The sequence below is a fragment of the Mixophyes fleayi genome, chromosome 4 (assembly GCF_038048845.1).
Source record: "Mixophyes fleayi isolate aMixFle1 chromosome 4, aMixFle1.hap1, whole genome shotgun sequence".
In the NCBI taxonomy this organism is placed as follows: domain Eukaryota; kingdom Metazoa; phylum Chordata; class Amphibia; order Anura; family Limnodynastidae; genus Mixophyes; species Mixophyes fleayi.
In genome coordinates, this window is record NC_134405.1 from 153,876,365 (window position 1) to 153,892,874 (window position 16,510).

At 36.9% G+C, this 16,510-nt stretch overlaps 1 protein-coding gene across 2 annotated transcripts in view; it reads left to right on the top strand.

Annotated features, from left to right (window-relative positions):
• Window positions 1–15,514, top strand: part of CDC123 (cell division cycle 123) — a 54,389-nt gene extending 38,875 nt beyond the window's left edge. For both annotated transcript variants that reach the window (XM_075208645.1, XM_075208644.1), the window contains exons 9-13: window positions 1,810–1,932; window positions 3,947–3,975; window positions 9,474–9,590; window positions 10,892–11,029; window positions 14,912–15,514. In XM_075208645.1, the coding sequence (XP_075064746.1) occupies window positions 1,810–1,932; window positions 3,947–3,975; window positions 9,474–9,590; window positions 10,892–11,029; window positions 14,912–14,947 (443 nt within the window). In that variant the 3' untranslated portion in view covers window positions 14,948–15,514. The remainder of the gene's footprint in view (window positions 1–1,809; window positions 1,933–3,946; window positions 3,976–9,473; window positions 9,591–10,891; window positions 11,030–14,911) is intronic.
• The last annotated feature ends 996 nt before the right edge of the window (window positions 15,515–16,510 follow it).

The window sequence follows — 16,510 nt, forward strand, 5'->3', positions numbered from 1 at the left end:
TATGGGTTAAAAATGTGTCACACAGCCAAAATAGCCATCATGAAAAAAAATTGCGATATAAATGTTGTAAATGCATAATAAAAGTAAATAGATAGCAAGCACTGCAGACTCTGGTGTTTTAAGTATAGAGTAAATATTTAATGCTTGTGGTATGCCATAAGAAGTATGGTGTACTTCATATCCAAATATCTCCTCGTGCCACCATATACCCTTATCCACTATAGTCTATATGCATCAATATAGCCTCACATACTGTCATACAGTTTATATGCCATAATGTAGCGTCATATGCCACCTTAACCCACGTCCTTGCATGATACCATATTGGGGCGGTGTACTTGTCAAACTATAATGCAGAATTACTAAGGCGAGCTCAGGGAGGATTGCTCACTGTTAAACAAAAAAAAAATACCTTATTGGAACAACCTTCTCTTTGCTATGGGTTTAGAGGCTTTCTTGAATATACCTCAGAACAGCCAGTTAGCAGTGTCTTCACACACAGATAGCTGGCTTATTTGCCTGATGCTGCTCCTACTGACACTGCACATTTTTAAAGAGCAAAGGTTGTGTTGTTAAAACTACATTATTCAGCATCCTGGTGTGAAATTCTTTTCAAGTGACACATCTGACATGCATTTATAAAATTCACTGGCTTAGACTAAGACTGATGATGTCTTTGCACTATGAATAATATTTTAGTCAGACTTTTGACAACTGACAAGCAGTACCTGTAGTTAGCATTTGCATTTTCCTGTCAGTATATCATCACAATCTTGCCTATTCTGATGACTCAAATATGAACTTTTCCTCTGAGTTTTGCAGAATTACATTTTGATTAACCAAAACATGTGTTATTATTTAACTAACTTTACTTTTGACTAAAATTTAAAGCTGCACTACAACTTATGTCATAATATTTTACTAAGGTAAAATATTTCTCACTCTTGTCTCAAAATATTTCCCAACTCGCCAACTCCGTTCTGCACTAGATCTGCGTCTCTCATCCACACTCATTACATCCTCACATTTCCGGTTACAGGACTTTTTTTCGGGCGACACCCACTCTATGGAATTCTCTCCCTTGCACAATAAGACTCTACTCTGGCCTACAAACTTTCAAATGTTCTCTGAAAACCCACCTCTTCAGACAAGCTTAAAATATTCCTCACCCACCATCTTAACCTCACTACATTACCCTATTACCACCCATTACACAATTTCACATAAGACAACTACCCCTTGACTAACATTGTTGTGTGACAGGATCATTTAGCTTATGAGTCACTTTTAACTTTGCAGTCTGGCTGGGCAGAAATACAAAATGTAGACTTAACCTCATGTGTCAAACTCCCATTGTCCAATAGATTGTAAGCTTGCCAGCAGGGCCTTTTCACCTCTTTGTCGTTTTACCCAGTTTGTTTATTAGTTTACTATGTTTGTCCCCAAATGTAAAGCGCTACGGAATATGTTGGCGCTATATAAATAAATGACGATGATGAAATAAGAAGATGCTATTTAATATACTAAAATTGCACCATTAAGATAACTAAGCAATAAATATAATCAAATCAGATTTGTTTTTTTACACAGCAAAATGTATATCGCGAACAGCAGTTCTGAATCAAAAGTCATCTTTTTGTATTATATATAAATTATATTATTATAAATGCTAATTTTCATGTAATCATGTTATTTGTTGTAAGAGCTGTTCTGTGGAATTTAGTGCATTTGGGAAACTTAATGTCTGTATTGATCACCTGAATTATACCATATCCATCCTTGATCATAATATGGTCTTAATTATTCTAGGTATATCACAGAGAGATTATACACAATATTATGATCACGTCTGTAAGCAAAAAGAAGACATCCGCAGATCAATACAGGATTTCTTCAAAGATCACATTCAGTACAACTTCCTGGACGAAGACTGTAAGTAGGTAATTTCAAACTTCTTACAAGAAGTTAACAGCATCCAGTGACACTGTGATGAGCTGTTTACACTTAAATTTCTAAGGTGGCCACACACGGGCCAATTTTGCTGCTTGGATTACGTGACAGGATCACTGTCCAAATGGGTGGCGCAGGTGAATGATATCTGTCCGTTCAACACTTGGGCTGAGTGCTTGGATCACTTCCAGCTTCAGTTTGGGAACATTAGAACAGTTTAATGATGCGCCTACACATAGGGCAATCTTGGTCATCCACTGTTATTGCTGATAATGTACAGAACGATTTCAGCATGATCATTATTTGACATCACGCTTATTTCTGGGCCACATACATGGCGATTTATGGTCATTGTACTGCAGTATCATAGCAGTTAGGCAGCATCTAGGTTTTTATCTGTTTCAGAATTAATAATTTGTTTTGGTACAACTACATCAATATACAATTGAAGCACACATATTACAGTCCATTTGTTTTCAATTTGATCATTTTTAATTGGACTGTAAATCAAAAAATTGGTTCTCACATTATAATTTTGATCTGACAGAGCAGAAAGAAAATTTACAGTATATGCACAGTGTATGGAGAGTTCTGGGATCATTATATCTTAATTGCATAATTACATAGTTCAATAATCTCAATCTCATCAATTTTGGATGAAAATGTCTACCTAAAAGATCTCATTATCCAACGATTTGGCCATCTACATACATACTAAAAAATGGATTGATGGGTTTATAAAGTGTGCGGCCAGGGTTACTTGAAGTCCTCTTTGAAGTAATTTGTCAAGCAAATGAATACAAAGGAAATATTGTTTCTGTTTACATACAGATGTGTTTAGATTACTGATTATGGTATTTTCTACTAACGCTTTTCTTGTTATGTACTTCCAACATAGTTTTATTGCTACTAGTGAATCGCTAACTAGCTTATGTACTGTATTATAAACCTGGGCATAGTGCAATCATAAAACTCACATAAAATATCAATGTCTGTGCATTACTAGAAGCTTCCTTACATGCTGAAAGTTGCCTCTTTATACCAATTTAAAATTAAATGAATGGAAAATTACTTGCGTAATTATTCTAAGTATTCTATATATTTTTTTTTTGCATCTACTGCCTCTTTTACTACTTTCTTCTCATGTGTTCCTCATACTTGCCTGGTTGTTGGCTGTGTTTTCCTGGTTGGGAAGCCATAGTTCTTGGCACACATATGAGCTTATTGCTTCAAATTCAACTTTGAGAGGCTTGCAGTAAATAACTGCCTGCTTTCCTTGGTAAAAGACCCAACATATACCATCATTCACTGAAACAGATCCCACCTCTAGTTATCTTCTTCAACCCCAGCTGTCATGTACATGGCTTAGATTTTACTCATTGACCGAAAATATATGCATGTACTGTTCCTTCTTCATTCACCAACATTGGGATATATAAGTAGACTACATATTTAGTAAAGTTGAAAAACAACACTGGTCCAGGAAGTTGGACCAGAGTGAGACACCTCACAAACTTGGTAAACCCTGTTGCAATTTAGCCTTGCAAGAGGAAGAAAAATCCTTCTTGTCCCCAACAGTCTGATACATTCCCTAGATAAATCAATCCCATTACCAACTACAGAGGTACAAATACCATTTTGTGTAAGAAAGATATCCTATCAGTTTTAAACTGTTGGTGCGTTTGCCATCGCCACCTCTTGTGGAAAGGAATGCCACAGGTTAATACCCCCTTACAGTAAAGGACCCTGTTTGTGGTGAACAGTTTATTTTTCATTTGCATTCTCAATAATTCTTAAATAGGTTTATATGCCTACATTGCATTGTAAAGAGTGCATATCATAAATGTTAAACTTATCCATGCAGTTTTCTGTAAGTGGAACATAGAAATCCGCTAAATATTTCCCAACTGGTAGGAAATAAACAGTTTCTAATATTAGTTCTATGTATATCACAGGTACTGTACATTTTAACAGATCTTTTGTTTTTGTCTTCTAGTTGTTTTTGACATATACAAAGACTGTGAGGTAAGTGATATGTATCTCTCCTAAACTAGTGTGAAAAAACGGCTCCTAGATAAATCTCTAGATGAAAGGGCATATTTTACTTGGTAAACAAATTATTACCATGGGAATATATTTTGAGATTACATAGTAACTAGTTTTATTGATATCATATTTTATTTCTGTAGCTCCAAAATATTCTATAGTGCTGTACTATCATACTTTAAATGGGATGCCAAATACTGTTACAGACCTATAGAGAGGTAATTAGGGATTAAAAACCATTTGGTAGTTATTTAGCTGTAAATTATTGGGCGTCCGTGCTGGTTTAGCTTAATTATTTTTAATTAATTTTTTTAGAAAGGTAAATTAACTAGCAAAATAATGCTTGGTTTTTGTTTGTTTTTTTAAATTTAAATGTAAAAATGTTTCAATACTTTTATAACCTTGTAATATGCTTAATATCTTCCTAGTATATTTACATTTATATATTATGAGGAATGTTGTATGGTGAGGATACATTCTTCTTTTTTTTTCTTCTTTTTTTTCATATATGTATATATTAAATACAGGCTGGTTTATCTACCGATCAAGAAAATACATTCAAGCACACACTAGTGGAGATATCTTTTCATATATTTATCTTTCACCTGCGTCTCTCATCACAAATTATTGGCCTCTAACACCATTTGGAATTTTTTAAAAGCAGTGTGCAGAAAATTATGTTTTATACACCTTACCATACCTTCTCTAAGATTATCAGCCACACAAATTTCATTATTCTATTTGATCTTTTAGATAACAAATTTCTTGTCCTGTGATTAATTCAAAGCTCCCTCCATCTAATAACTCCCCACTCTCCAACTCAAAAGATAGTGCTAGAACTCTTTACATTCCCTTATCAGATATCAGTAAGCAAACAGTGATGCATCCAAAACTTCATTTTGGTGTCAGGTCTGTATTATCAGGAAACCCAGAAAGCTGAGGAAGTAATGTAAAAATAACACTTAAATTGAGTTTCGGACCATGACACAGACTGGCTAATCCGTAATTAAAGAAAAAACAAAAAACAGGTTAGAGCGCCTCTATGTCATTATTGATTCAGTGACTCTAGTTCCAGGCTAAAGCTACTGATGTATTATAGAGGTGTAAAATATTTTCATGGGGGATGCATCACCTTCAGACAATTTTATTGTTTTTTTTTTAAATGCCATCCTTTGACTTTTGCTATATGCATTGATCTTTTCAGCTTTATTTCTGTTTCTCACCATAGTCTTTCAAACATCTAGGCAGAGTTGTTTAGTTGTGTTGCCCTTGGAAATAGCTGATTGGGCAAAATTATATTCCTCATGTCCGAAGACATTAAAATAGATGTTATGAAGACTTTGGTTAAACACAGAAGAAAACCAGAAATATGGTATGTAAGTGGTCACCGTTAGGTGGAATTTCAATTTAAATTAATAAATCCTGGAATCTATCACAGTTTGGAACTTAATTGAGTAAGTTTTCTTACTCAAGTGTTCTGGACAAAACCATGTTGCAATGCAAGGGGTACTAATGAGTTTATTATTTTGCACATAAGTTAAATACTGGCTGTTTTTTCATGTAGCACACAAGTGCTTGATAGCTTATTTGTACACTGAAATTTAAAGTTGATAGATGATATTTTGGGGGGTACAGGTTGGTCTGGTATGAGGCAATTTTTGTCTGGTACAACAATAATGTGTGAGCCATAAAAGACCATTTATAACATTAATAATAGGATAAAACTGTTGAAAGATTTCTGGAAAACTTGGAACTAAGGGCCTGATTCATCAAGGCACGTATCTACCAATTTGGAGTGGATCTTACACAAAATCACTTTCCGCACACCCAACAACCGGACCATACGCCAGTAAATACAGCCATGTTCGCTCCGTTTTCAAGCATAAAGAACACTTTCTGCAGCCTACAATTCCGGGAAATAAACAGGGTGGGGAAGGGATGTTTTTTCCGTAGTCCGTTTACAGTAAGGGTGTGCAAAACTCAAGCGCAAGAAACCACATCTGATTCAAGCTCTGGGCATTGCAAAGTTACTTGTTTTTCTGCTCTGTCTCTTGCTTCAGCTACAGGGCTAGTCCGGAGTACTAGTGATGACAGTCTTGTATGCACGCTATAACGTGTTTGTGAACAGAAGCAACTTCAAAAATGTATTTTATGTTCAGTAGGCATTAAGAACATAGTAATGTATTTAATGGCAATAATAAAAACTTGTTGTTTTTTTTTACTATTTTATCATTAATACCTGTAATGGTGACATTCTATTTTTTTTTCTGTGCGTCCTTTTGCGAATTTATAATCCACTTAGGCATTGGACGTATCCTGCGGTGCCTTGTGTAGTAGAGCACTTCAGACCTGAATTCATCAGCGCACGTATCTACAGATCCGTTCCTTGTTGAATTCGGGAGTGCGCAGAGCCGATTTATGTGCATTTTAAAAGAAACGCACGTTGCTTTCATTATGCCCTAAGAGTTTACAAAACATATTATTTATTTTAGGAATGAACATTGAGGGCTTCTGGGACCTCTAAATGGTCAAATGATCATTACATAGAGAATTCCTAAAACGTGCTGGGACATATTTTGATTTCCAGGAGGGAGACCCCTTTGGTCATGCAAGATGACCTTAACATCTGAGGTTGCCCTAGTTAGAGTGCAGAGCTTTTGGATGGCCATGGGCATATCCTGCCTGATATTGGTGTGATGGGTAAGTTAGGTAAGGTAGCTAGGGAGTTTATGTTACTTTACTATGCTTCCCAGTTTTTAGCTAATCAGCAGAAAAAGTTGTAAAAGAATTGTCACAGCTGGTTAGGAAGCTGAGTTTGCATCTGCTGGAGCAAGGGCTATATAGGGAATGGAAGTTGAGCTTCCAGAGCATGATCCTGCCTTTGTCTACATTCCTTATCTTGTGTTGACATCCTCCGATCTCCACAATCAGTAAAATGGGAGAGCCCCATCTATATTTATATCCTTGATTGCTCAGGGTGAGGGTAATTTCTCTCAGGTCTCTCCTTTTTGCAATAGTTGTTGGAGCCAGATCTTGAAAGTTTTGGAATTTGACCCTTTAAAGAGAATGTGGTCGGTGCTTCTGCTTGTAGCCATGATCTTCTCTTTGGTTAGTAGATTTAAAATAATGCCTCTAGGGGGGTCTGTATCAATGAGATTGAGGTGAAGAACCCTGTGTGCTCTTTCTATGTAGATATGTTTGTTAGTTAGAGAAGGGACTAGTAGTTTTAGAAGATAAGGTTCGCGTTCACTAAAGTCATCCATTTCAAGTATGTTTCTTATGGGAAGTTTGTTCCTCTTTTCACAGTTTTTCTCCTTGATAATCTCATGTTCTCTGTTTAGGTATTGCAGATCTCTCCCAGTTTCAGCTTGGAAGTGTTTGATTTGGTTAGACATTTTCTACAAGTCTAATGTGCGTTTGGAGATTATAGCCTGTAGGTTGAGATTGTCACCCATTTGTTGAGGGGGGTCCCTTCTGAATCCCTAACAGATTCTGAATATCCTTGTGGGGAGGCTGGAAGGGAATATTGCAGGTCCTGTTTTTCTTGGTGGGAAAAGTGGTGGGTTATTTGTGTGGCAGTATTGTTTCCGACTGTATTGTTGAGAGAGGGTGTTCTATTGATGGTATTTTATATGGTGGTTGTATATTCTTGTAGTTTTGACGGAACTCTGAGAAGTTATCCAGATGAGTTAAGGCAGAGGTGCCCAAGCTCAGTCCTCAAGAGCCACCAACAGTTCATATTTTTGTTGGATTGCTTTAATCATGCACAGTTGAATTAATCTATTTTTCTGGGTCAGTAATAATCCCACCTGCTTCTACAGACAGAAATCTTAAAAACATGACCTTTTAGTAGCTATTGAGGACTGAGTTTGAGCACCTATGACTTAAGGCATTAAGTCAGACTTTGACTTTTTAATTAGTTTTTTAATAAACTTGATTGTTCAGGTTTGAAACTACTTTCTTATTGGTGGCAGAGCCTGCTTGATTTTAGTGCTGTTTTTCCACACTTGGCTATTAGGTGGTGCTGTTGCTCCCTTTAGTGTCTGGTTTGTGGACGTACAGAACAAGCCTATTTATAGGGCTTTTTTTTTTTATGGGGGGTGAGTGTCATCTGGAATTACTATTTTGCTGAAGGGTTAGTCCACAGCTGCTTTGTTTTCTTTCTGTTATGAAAGCAGATTAGAAAGTTCTGCTCATAGGGGTGCAAAGGGGAACATGCATTCACCTGTAGAGGTCTGTGTTGGTGAGTTTGTGGGATGCCCCTCTTGTGTCTCTGACAGGTACTACAATATGGTGAGTATTTGTTCCTCTTTTTGCCTGTGGGTATTTCTGTAGCTTGTCTAGGAGTCCAAGATTGAGTTACAGTGCAAGATAATTTATTGCACTTTTTGTGGACAATGTCTATATCTGTGGAGCAGGGGAGAATGTGGGCTTTTCAAGCTGTCAGTTGTAGCCAGTCGAGTGAGGAGTGCAGAAATCCTCTGTGTTGCTGCTTGATCAGGGGATCCCTATGTAGTTATGCGGCACTGAGTCAGTCTCTGCGACAGTCCCAGGTCTGTGGGTGCTGACCCCCAGTTGTGTCCCTTGACAGCTGTTGCGGCAGCTGAACCCTTATTATTGGTGGTGATAGTTCTATGGGCACAATGGGGAGATGGAGGCAGCATGGTAAGTGTTGAAGGGGAACGGTTGGGGAATGCAAGTTCCTGCTGTCTTCCACAAGTAGCTCAGAGGACAAGCCCATAGCAATCGCACCCCCTGTAACCACTATAGTTTTGTCTCTGTTTATTTATAAATGAGGATAACATTAGCAAGGAAAAAAAATATTAGTTAAAATTTTAGGATAAATGTAATGTATCTTTGTCTGCTCTGTTTATCAGAATACTGAATGAACAATGTACAACTCTTTTTAGCGTATCTGTAAACCCACAAACGTGCTATTGTTGCAAGTAAAATGTAGAGTCATTTAGAAGGTTTCACAATTGGTAAATTAAGTGTTTTACAAGAAGTGCACTATAAAAGCGAACATACTACAATATGGTGATAATCTCAGGCTGATATGACTCTGATAAATGAAAAAATTAATGTATAGAATGAACATCTATTTTAATTCCATAACTTGGAAGGCTCTAAAAAATGTGACATACTTTTTTCCTTTACAGCAGTGAGATTATGCTATTGGTTTGTGTTTTACAGTAGAGTAACATTTTAGATAACGATGTGTAAATACATCCAGAAATATTAACATGACGCACACACACATTTTTTTTCAGCTGGTCCTCCTTTTTATATCATTAATGTGTTTTGTGTCTAGTTGTCCTTAATAGTGGAACAGATCTTTGGTAAGGTTGACATTTTAGATTTTCTTCACCCACTTTATTGCTTCTCAGTATTGCACTTGCGCTATCCATAGATGTACCTGCACTGCAGGATTGTGATGATGCTTTAATTATCTTGCGTAAAACAGTCTATGTTTTTAGGGTAAAATATGGCTGATTGATTTTAATCCATTTGGAGAAGTAACAGACTCTTTGCTGTTCACTTGGGAAGAACTAATGAAAGGTAGAAATCCAGGAGACGAGGAAGCTGTAGATCAGGTAAAAAATGGGGATCCTTATCCTGGTCCTCACATTTTATATTAGTTGCAGAATGATATGCACTCGACTAATTTAATGTATTCATCGTTAAATTTGCATCACCCAGTAAGTAATTGATATTCTTGGTTTCAGTTACATTAACCTTGTGCATCTTCTGCTATGTGGAAATATTTGTTTATTTTATCTTTCAATATTTGGTATTATTGTTTAATTATTGGTAATGCTGTCAACAGTTCTCTTCTAAAGCAGTGGACAGTGGCAAGACAATGAGCAGGGCAAGGACTGTAGAAGGTAGCTGTAGCTCCACCATATAAATTATACTTTTACAATCTAACCCACAGACAAGAAACCAGGTGTTGGGGTCCCACTGCAGTGCTAATCAATCAAACCTCTTACACTGCTAGTGTATTGTTTTAAGAACAAAAAATAATTAGAATAAATGTGTTCTATATAATTATATGCTACTTAGGACTTATGCTATAAAAAAGGTTAAACTTAAGCTAAAACTAACTTTTGAACTCGATTGGCACACTTGAAAACAAAAGTTTCAATTCTGAAATCAATGCACAAACTTTTTATTACAAATCATATAGAGGGAGTAGGCGCTAAGGCATTGTGGATTTAAAGGAATATTGTTAACACTGGAGAGCATTACAGTGATGATGTGGTTGAATTTATAGCTGTCTTTAAATAAAAACAATTGCACTTGACATAGCTGGATACATGGCTGGTTGGTAATGCACGTGTCTTCACGACACATCTGGAAATTAATATGTCTATATTCTATACTAATTTTAACATCTACTACTAGTATACTGCCTAACTTTTTTTTTTAATGTATATATACTCGCTTCAGCAGGCTTTCAGATACAAAATGTATAAGCTACAGTTTACCAAACACAGATATAAACCCTGCAAGGCACTAATAAATATAAAAATAAGTAATATGCATGCTGGATATTATTATAAACATTGGAGCCAAGCAGACTCTCTTTGGGGCTAATGGAGTTTATCTATATATCTATACATTAGACAGGAGGGACACTTTAGAAGAACAGGAGGAGAATGCAATAGCAATATATTGTTTTTTTTTTGCCCTATTTGATATTAGAACTCCATTACTGGTCATTTTTCATTTGCACATAAGAATTCTTTACTGTGGATCATCTACATTCCTAGCACTATATACTGTTGATAGCACATAGTTCATTTGAAGTCTGATTTTGTTTTCTTTCACATAAGAAATGTATGTGCTAAAATGTATTTAATAACATGATATTAAATGATGGTACATTTTCCAGGATTGCCCTACTTTCCGCTATACAACTAGTGAGGTCACAGTCCAGCCTAGCCCCTACTTGAGTTACCGTTTGCCAAAGGATTTTGTTGATCTTTCTACTGGTGAAGATGCACATAAGCTTATTGATTTTCTTAAATTGGTGAGTAAGCATTTATTTGATTCATAATCCATCTGTATAGGACGGTACTGATTGTTATATTATTATTGATATTTTTGTTTTTATTTAGTGTTTTTAAAGAACATTTATAAATAATTGTAGAAAAAAAAATTAGCCCATATCGGTAGCCTTTTCTACTGTGGACTCAAGTCCACAGATACCAGTATGAAATACTCACATGAACGTGTTTGGGAGCGGGATCTGTGGGAGACGCTGGACATTGAGGACTGGGAAGAGATGAGAACAAATACTTCCTCGAGCTCTATCTGCTTAAAAGTAAAAGATAATGCATATAAACTCCTGTATCGCTGGTACCTAGTCCCCACCAAACTGAATACAATTTATCCTTATAGAACTAGCATATGCTGGCAGGGCCGGACTGGGACTAAAAATCAGCTCTGGTATTTAAAGTACACAAGCCCACCTCAGTTCCAGCAGGAAAGAAACCTAAACCACCCCAGCATTAAATTAAAGGTTCCTTCACCTCACCTTAAATAATTAGCCCCCACCTACACTCCACCATTAAATAGCCTACCTTCCACACTATATTAAGATCCTCCCTTCCCTCACATATTACATTAAAATACTACACACACACGCATGCTATATTAAAATACTGCGTGCGCACACTATATTAACATGGCCAAACACACACGCACACTAATGCAACATGGGGCCACACGTGCACACTATAGCCACACAAACACACACACACACACACTATAGCCACACAGACACTTACCTTGTTAGATCCGATCCCGAGCAGCAGCATCTTGCTGACGTGCCGCCTATGCAAGTAATCATCAGGGACATCAGGGTGCTGCTGCTGCTCGGCGGGCATGCGGCCCGGCCCACCTAGCCATCGGCCCTTCTGGCATTTGCCAGAAGTGCCAGATGGCGGGTCCGTCCATGCATGCTGGAGAGGTTGCTTAACAGACGTTTCATTTCTCCAGATGTGGTGCCAGTATCCCAAACTAGCTTCATTCTGGCTGGAGCTTATAAATTTTGCATCCATCCTGCTACACCTCAATGTTCCACTCTCCCCAGTTTCTTTCTCCTCCTGGTTGAGATCCTGTTAGCCACAAATCACCAGAACAAGATGTTTAGGCATATCGTCACAACTGCCAAGTAGCTGCTGATTTCAAACAAACTACTGCCTCGTCAATGCAAATAGTAATCAATAGAATTTTGCATATATGTAAAATGGACCATTATTCTTCAGAATACCACTAAATCATTCAATAAAGTATGGCAACCACATGCCTCATATTTTCACATTCACCTTCCTTTCTCAGTTTAATCCCCTGTATGTGGTGCCCCAACCCCCTCACCCTTTTTTTTTTTTTCCCATACCCCACCTCCATTCCAAGGCGGAAAACCACCCTGACACCTTATTTTTTTTTTTTTTTTTTACTTTGTAGTTGCTCTGTCTAGTTCTTTGTACTTTATTATTTAAAACTGGATCTGCACACTTTATTTCCAACTTTCTAGACCAGTGTTGGCTAACCTGTGACACTCCAGGTGTTTATGAAACTACAAATCCCAGCATGCTTTGCCAATATATAGCAGCTTATTGCTGGAAGGGTATGCTGGGACTTGTAGTTTCACAACCCCTGGAGTGTCACAGGTTAGCCAACACTGTTCTAGACTGACAAGATATTTATATTTTGTGTAATTTTGCTTGTATATATTATATATGTTATATGTTTAATAATTTAAGTAACGCAATTGCATTATTAAAATCTTGTCTGTCCCCGTCAAATGTTGTAATAGGTGACTAAATAAAGTTTAAAAATAAAAATCTTAATCTTTGTTCTTCAGTTGATTGAATACAGTTGAGTTCTGCAGTGGTGGCTGGCAAACTGGTCTCATTACACCAACCCATGAATTATTGTTAACATTTATATGTATTGCGCCAGTATAATGCAGTACTTCACAACTGGGAATATTAATTCTGTATTTTAAAATGCTGTTTCTGTATGAACCTACATACATAATGTGATACAGAATAGCATGAAGAGTAAGTAGCGTAGATATAAAGGGAAAGGGACTCATAAATGTCTCTTTGTGAATGATTACATTGCAATTTCTCACATCTGACAGCGGGCCATGCCCATTGGTACTTCCAACCAGAGAGTTCCTGTCAGATGTGGCCCTATTTTGTCAACCAGATTTTAATGGCACTGTGCATGTTTTTACTTACTGCCTTTTTCACTTCTTGCTTTGCACTTTACATTTGCATATTTACTAAGCCGCAAATACAGAAGTGTAGAGTATGCAAATAGGTGTACATGGAGAAGAAACGAAGAGTAACATAGTTCTGTCTCCTAATAATATAACTGCACTAAAACACTGAAAAGACTTGGGAATATTGTTAAGAAATGCATTCATAACTCCCAGTATTTTAAAAAGCAAAACCTCCATCCACAATCTTCCCAAACTCTGCCCTGATCTTCCAAACCACATTCCCAGAAAGTCCTGCCTTCTATCTGATAGGCCACGTTCCTTTCAGAGTCCAAGAATTGACACTATTTGGAGGTATGGACTCCATAAAGTTAATATGCAAATTAACTACTTGAAAAGGAGAAGTGAGTTTTGGGTAATTCCTTTTACATACCAGCACCGTGAGCCAGTACCTCATCTACTGGGCCTAGGCCTTTAGAGCGTGACATAGGCTTGTTCTGACAGAATATTTACCTGCAGAAAGCCTATTTTGGTTTTCATTACCAACTTCAGTGCAATATAGGCTGTTGTGGTCAGCATTTGAAGAGTAATAGAAATCGACTCTAAGGCCATGTACATTTTATTACCCAGAAATCTATTCTTTTGGAGTGTCTTATTTCCTAATAATACACAGCTAAATATTAAGACCACCCAAAAGTGGAATAAAGAGTAATAAGAATCAAAGCTGATAAAGTACATTATAATATTTTGATGGAGAAGATGCTAGAGTATCAATCGACAGAAACCGATAGTAGGATGAGATCAATAAAAGGGAAGTGAATAGGATGAAAACATACAGGGAATTCAGTGATTGTAAACCGTGCACGCAGAATGAAATTATGTATAGAGGCAACTGTACTTGATAGATTTGTTTCTTATGCATAACTAACCGCTCAATAGAAGCAGCATTTTCTGACTTCTCCTCTATACATTTTATGCCTTGGGCATTGTGCCATGTCAGCAGTGAAGGTCTCTCTGACAGTTATACTGTCGGTAGTGTTATGTTTATGAGATCGTCATAAAACCAAATTATTCTCATATCAGTGATATACAATTGGTTTTGTCCCTGAAAGGCAGCGGTATTTAATGTTGAGATTCCTCTATCCAAATGTTAGTAACTTATTTAAGTAGCAGCCGTAGGATCAAAATATATTAATGTCATATGTGTTATCCAGAATATCACAGCACTTAAAACATTCCCTTCATTTGTAGATTGAAATATGTAAATGTAAGGAGCTATACTTAAAATAGAATTACTATACGTGAGAGGTTTTCTCTTTTTTTTATTTTTTACTTCCATTTCTCTGCAGTACATTTTTGTTTGACCTCCCCATTAAATATGTCACTACTGCAGCACTCTACAGCATGAACTGCTCATGTGGCTGCACATTAGAGGGCATGACCTGTAATTTCATGTAGTCATTCAAACAATCAGGCTAAAGCAATTCAGCTTTTGCCTAAGAAAAAAAGATCAACTGTATATATTGCTTCAATCTTTTGTTCTGAATCTGGATATAAGATAGAAATGTATTCTTTTATTCTAAAATACAAACACTGTTGTTTTAAAAAAAAAACAATGCTTTACTATAAATGTGACTACATCATTATAATGTCTGTGTGTGTTTGTTTTCTCTGTGACAGAAAAGGAATCAAGAAGAAGAGGATTCAGATGATTAGGGTAATCTTTAATCAGCTGTCATTGTCACGTTACATCTCCCTCTGGTGTCCTGCATATGTGACTTTGCTGTGTAAAGATATGCAGCCTACAGCACTGTCCATAAAAAGCTTTGTTGTGCAGCGGTCCGTGATTGCACTCTACAATTAAACTAATGACAATTAACTTTTATACCAAAAATAGTTTGTTCAATTTGTTGTTCCCTACAGCTTTGGATTTTAAATAAGAATGAAAATGCTTTGGTGCTTCTTCCAATACATATGTTTTTTTTACATGACTGAAGTGAGTGGGAGTGAGCTGGGTAGTGTTTGAATTCAGTCCAGTGTAAAATCATTTCCCTTCATGTCTGCAACCTGGGTGTTGAAAGCATCAGAAATTTCTAGTATAGAGTTTCTGTAAATTCTACAGTATTGGCAGCTGATTTTTCTTCCTATGGTTTGTCATTTAGCATTAATCAGTAGTTCATACTTGTCAGAGTTATTATGAAATGCTTACATTATGAAAAGATATCTGTATATATCTTACTGATCCATTTTTAACCATGAATAATAAATTTATCTTTTAGTCTCTCTGGTATTTGTGATTTAAGTCCATGCCAAGGTTGTATATTTGAAAGAAGTACAAGGTGTCTGAATTTTTTGATAAAGTTAATTAAGTATTCCACCACTTCCCATTATAATTGGACCTCTGGGGCACTGTTCCATTGGAGTCTATTAGAGATACTGTAGTCAAGGTAAGAAAACCTAACACATGTTGACTAAAATATATATATGTATATTTATATCGTTTGCTGAGCATTTTTTAAATGTTGTAGAGAAGTACATAAATTCCTTTTACAAAAAAAATATAAAGTAAATTAAAAAGAGCCAGCCACTACCACAATCATTGTTGTGTGTGGTACTCAAACTCCCAGGGTCTCTGCTAATACTGCTACAGCACCTGGAGAATTTTAAAGGCCAGGTATTCTGTGAGTCTATTGGGAAAAATGATGGGGATGAGACAGGTAAATTGATAGGGGCATAGAAGGAGCTACCTTATATAACCTACTTTATATAATCTACTTTTATGACCACTTATTAATAATAAGAGTAAAGTGCCAGGATTTGGGTCCTGTTTCCCCTTCTTTTATTTTGAGGAACTATTTAAAGGATGGGTGCGCAAGGGGAATCCCCATGTAGGATCACTTAAGTTCTCCAAGACCAGGATAAACAGGTTAGAGCAGTGGTTCCCAAACTTTTGCAGTACCCTTAGAGTCTCCATAATTTTTTCAAGGCACCCCTCCAAAATAATTACTGAGCAGTCCTGTTTTAGAAGTATTTAGGTCAGGACAGAAATATTTATTTAGTTGTATGCAAAAATGCCCCCTCTGCATCCAGAGACTCTGCCTCCAGACACGCTGTCCCCCTCCTCTGCCCTCTCTCACGCTGTCCCCCTCCTCTGCCCTCTCTCACGCTGTCCCCCTCTGCCCTCTCTCACGCTGTCCCCCTCCTCTGCCCTCTCTCACGCTGTCCCCCTCCTCTGCCCTCTCTCACGCTGTCCCCCTCCTCTGCCCTCTCTCACGCTGT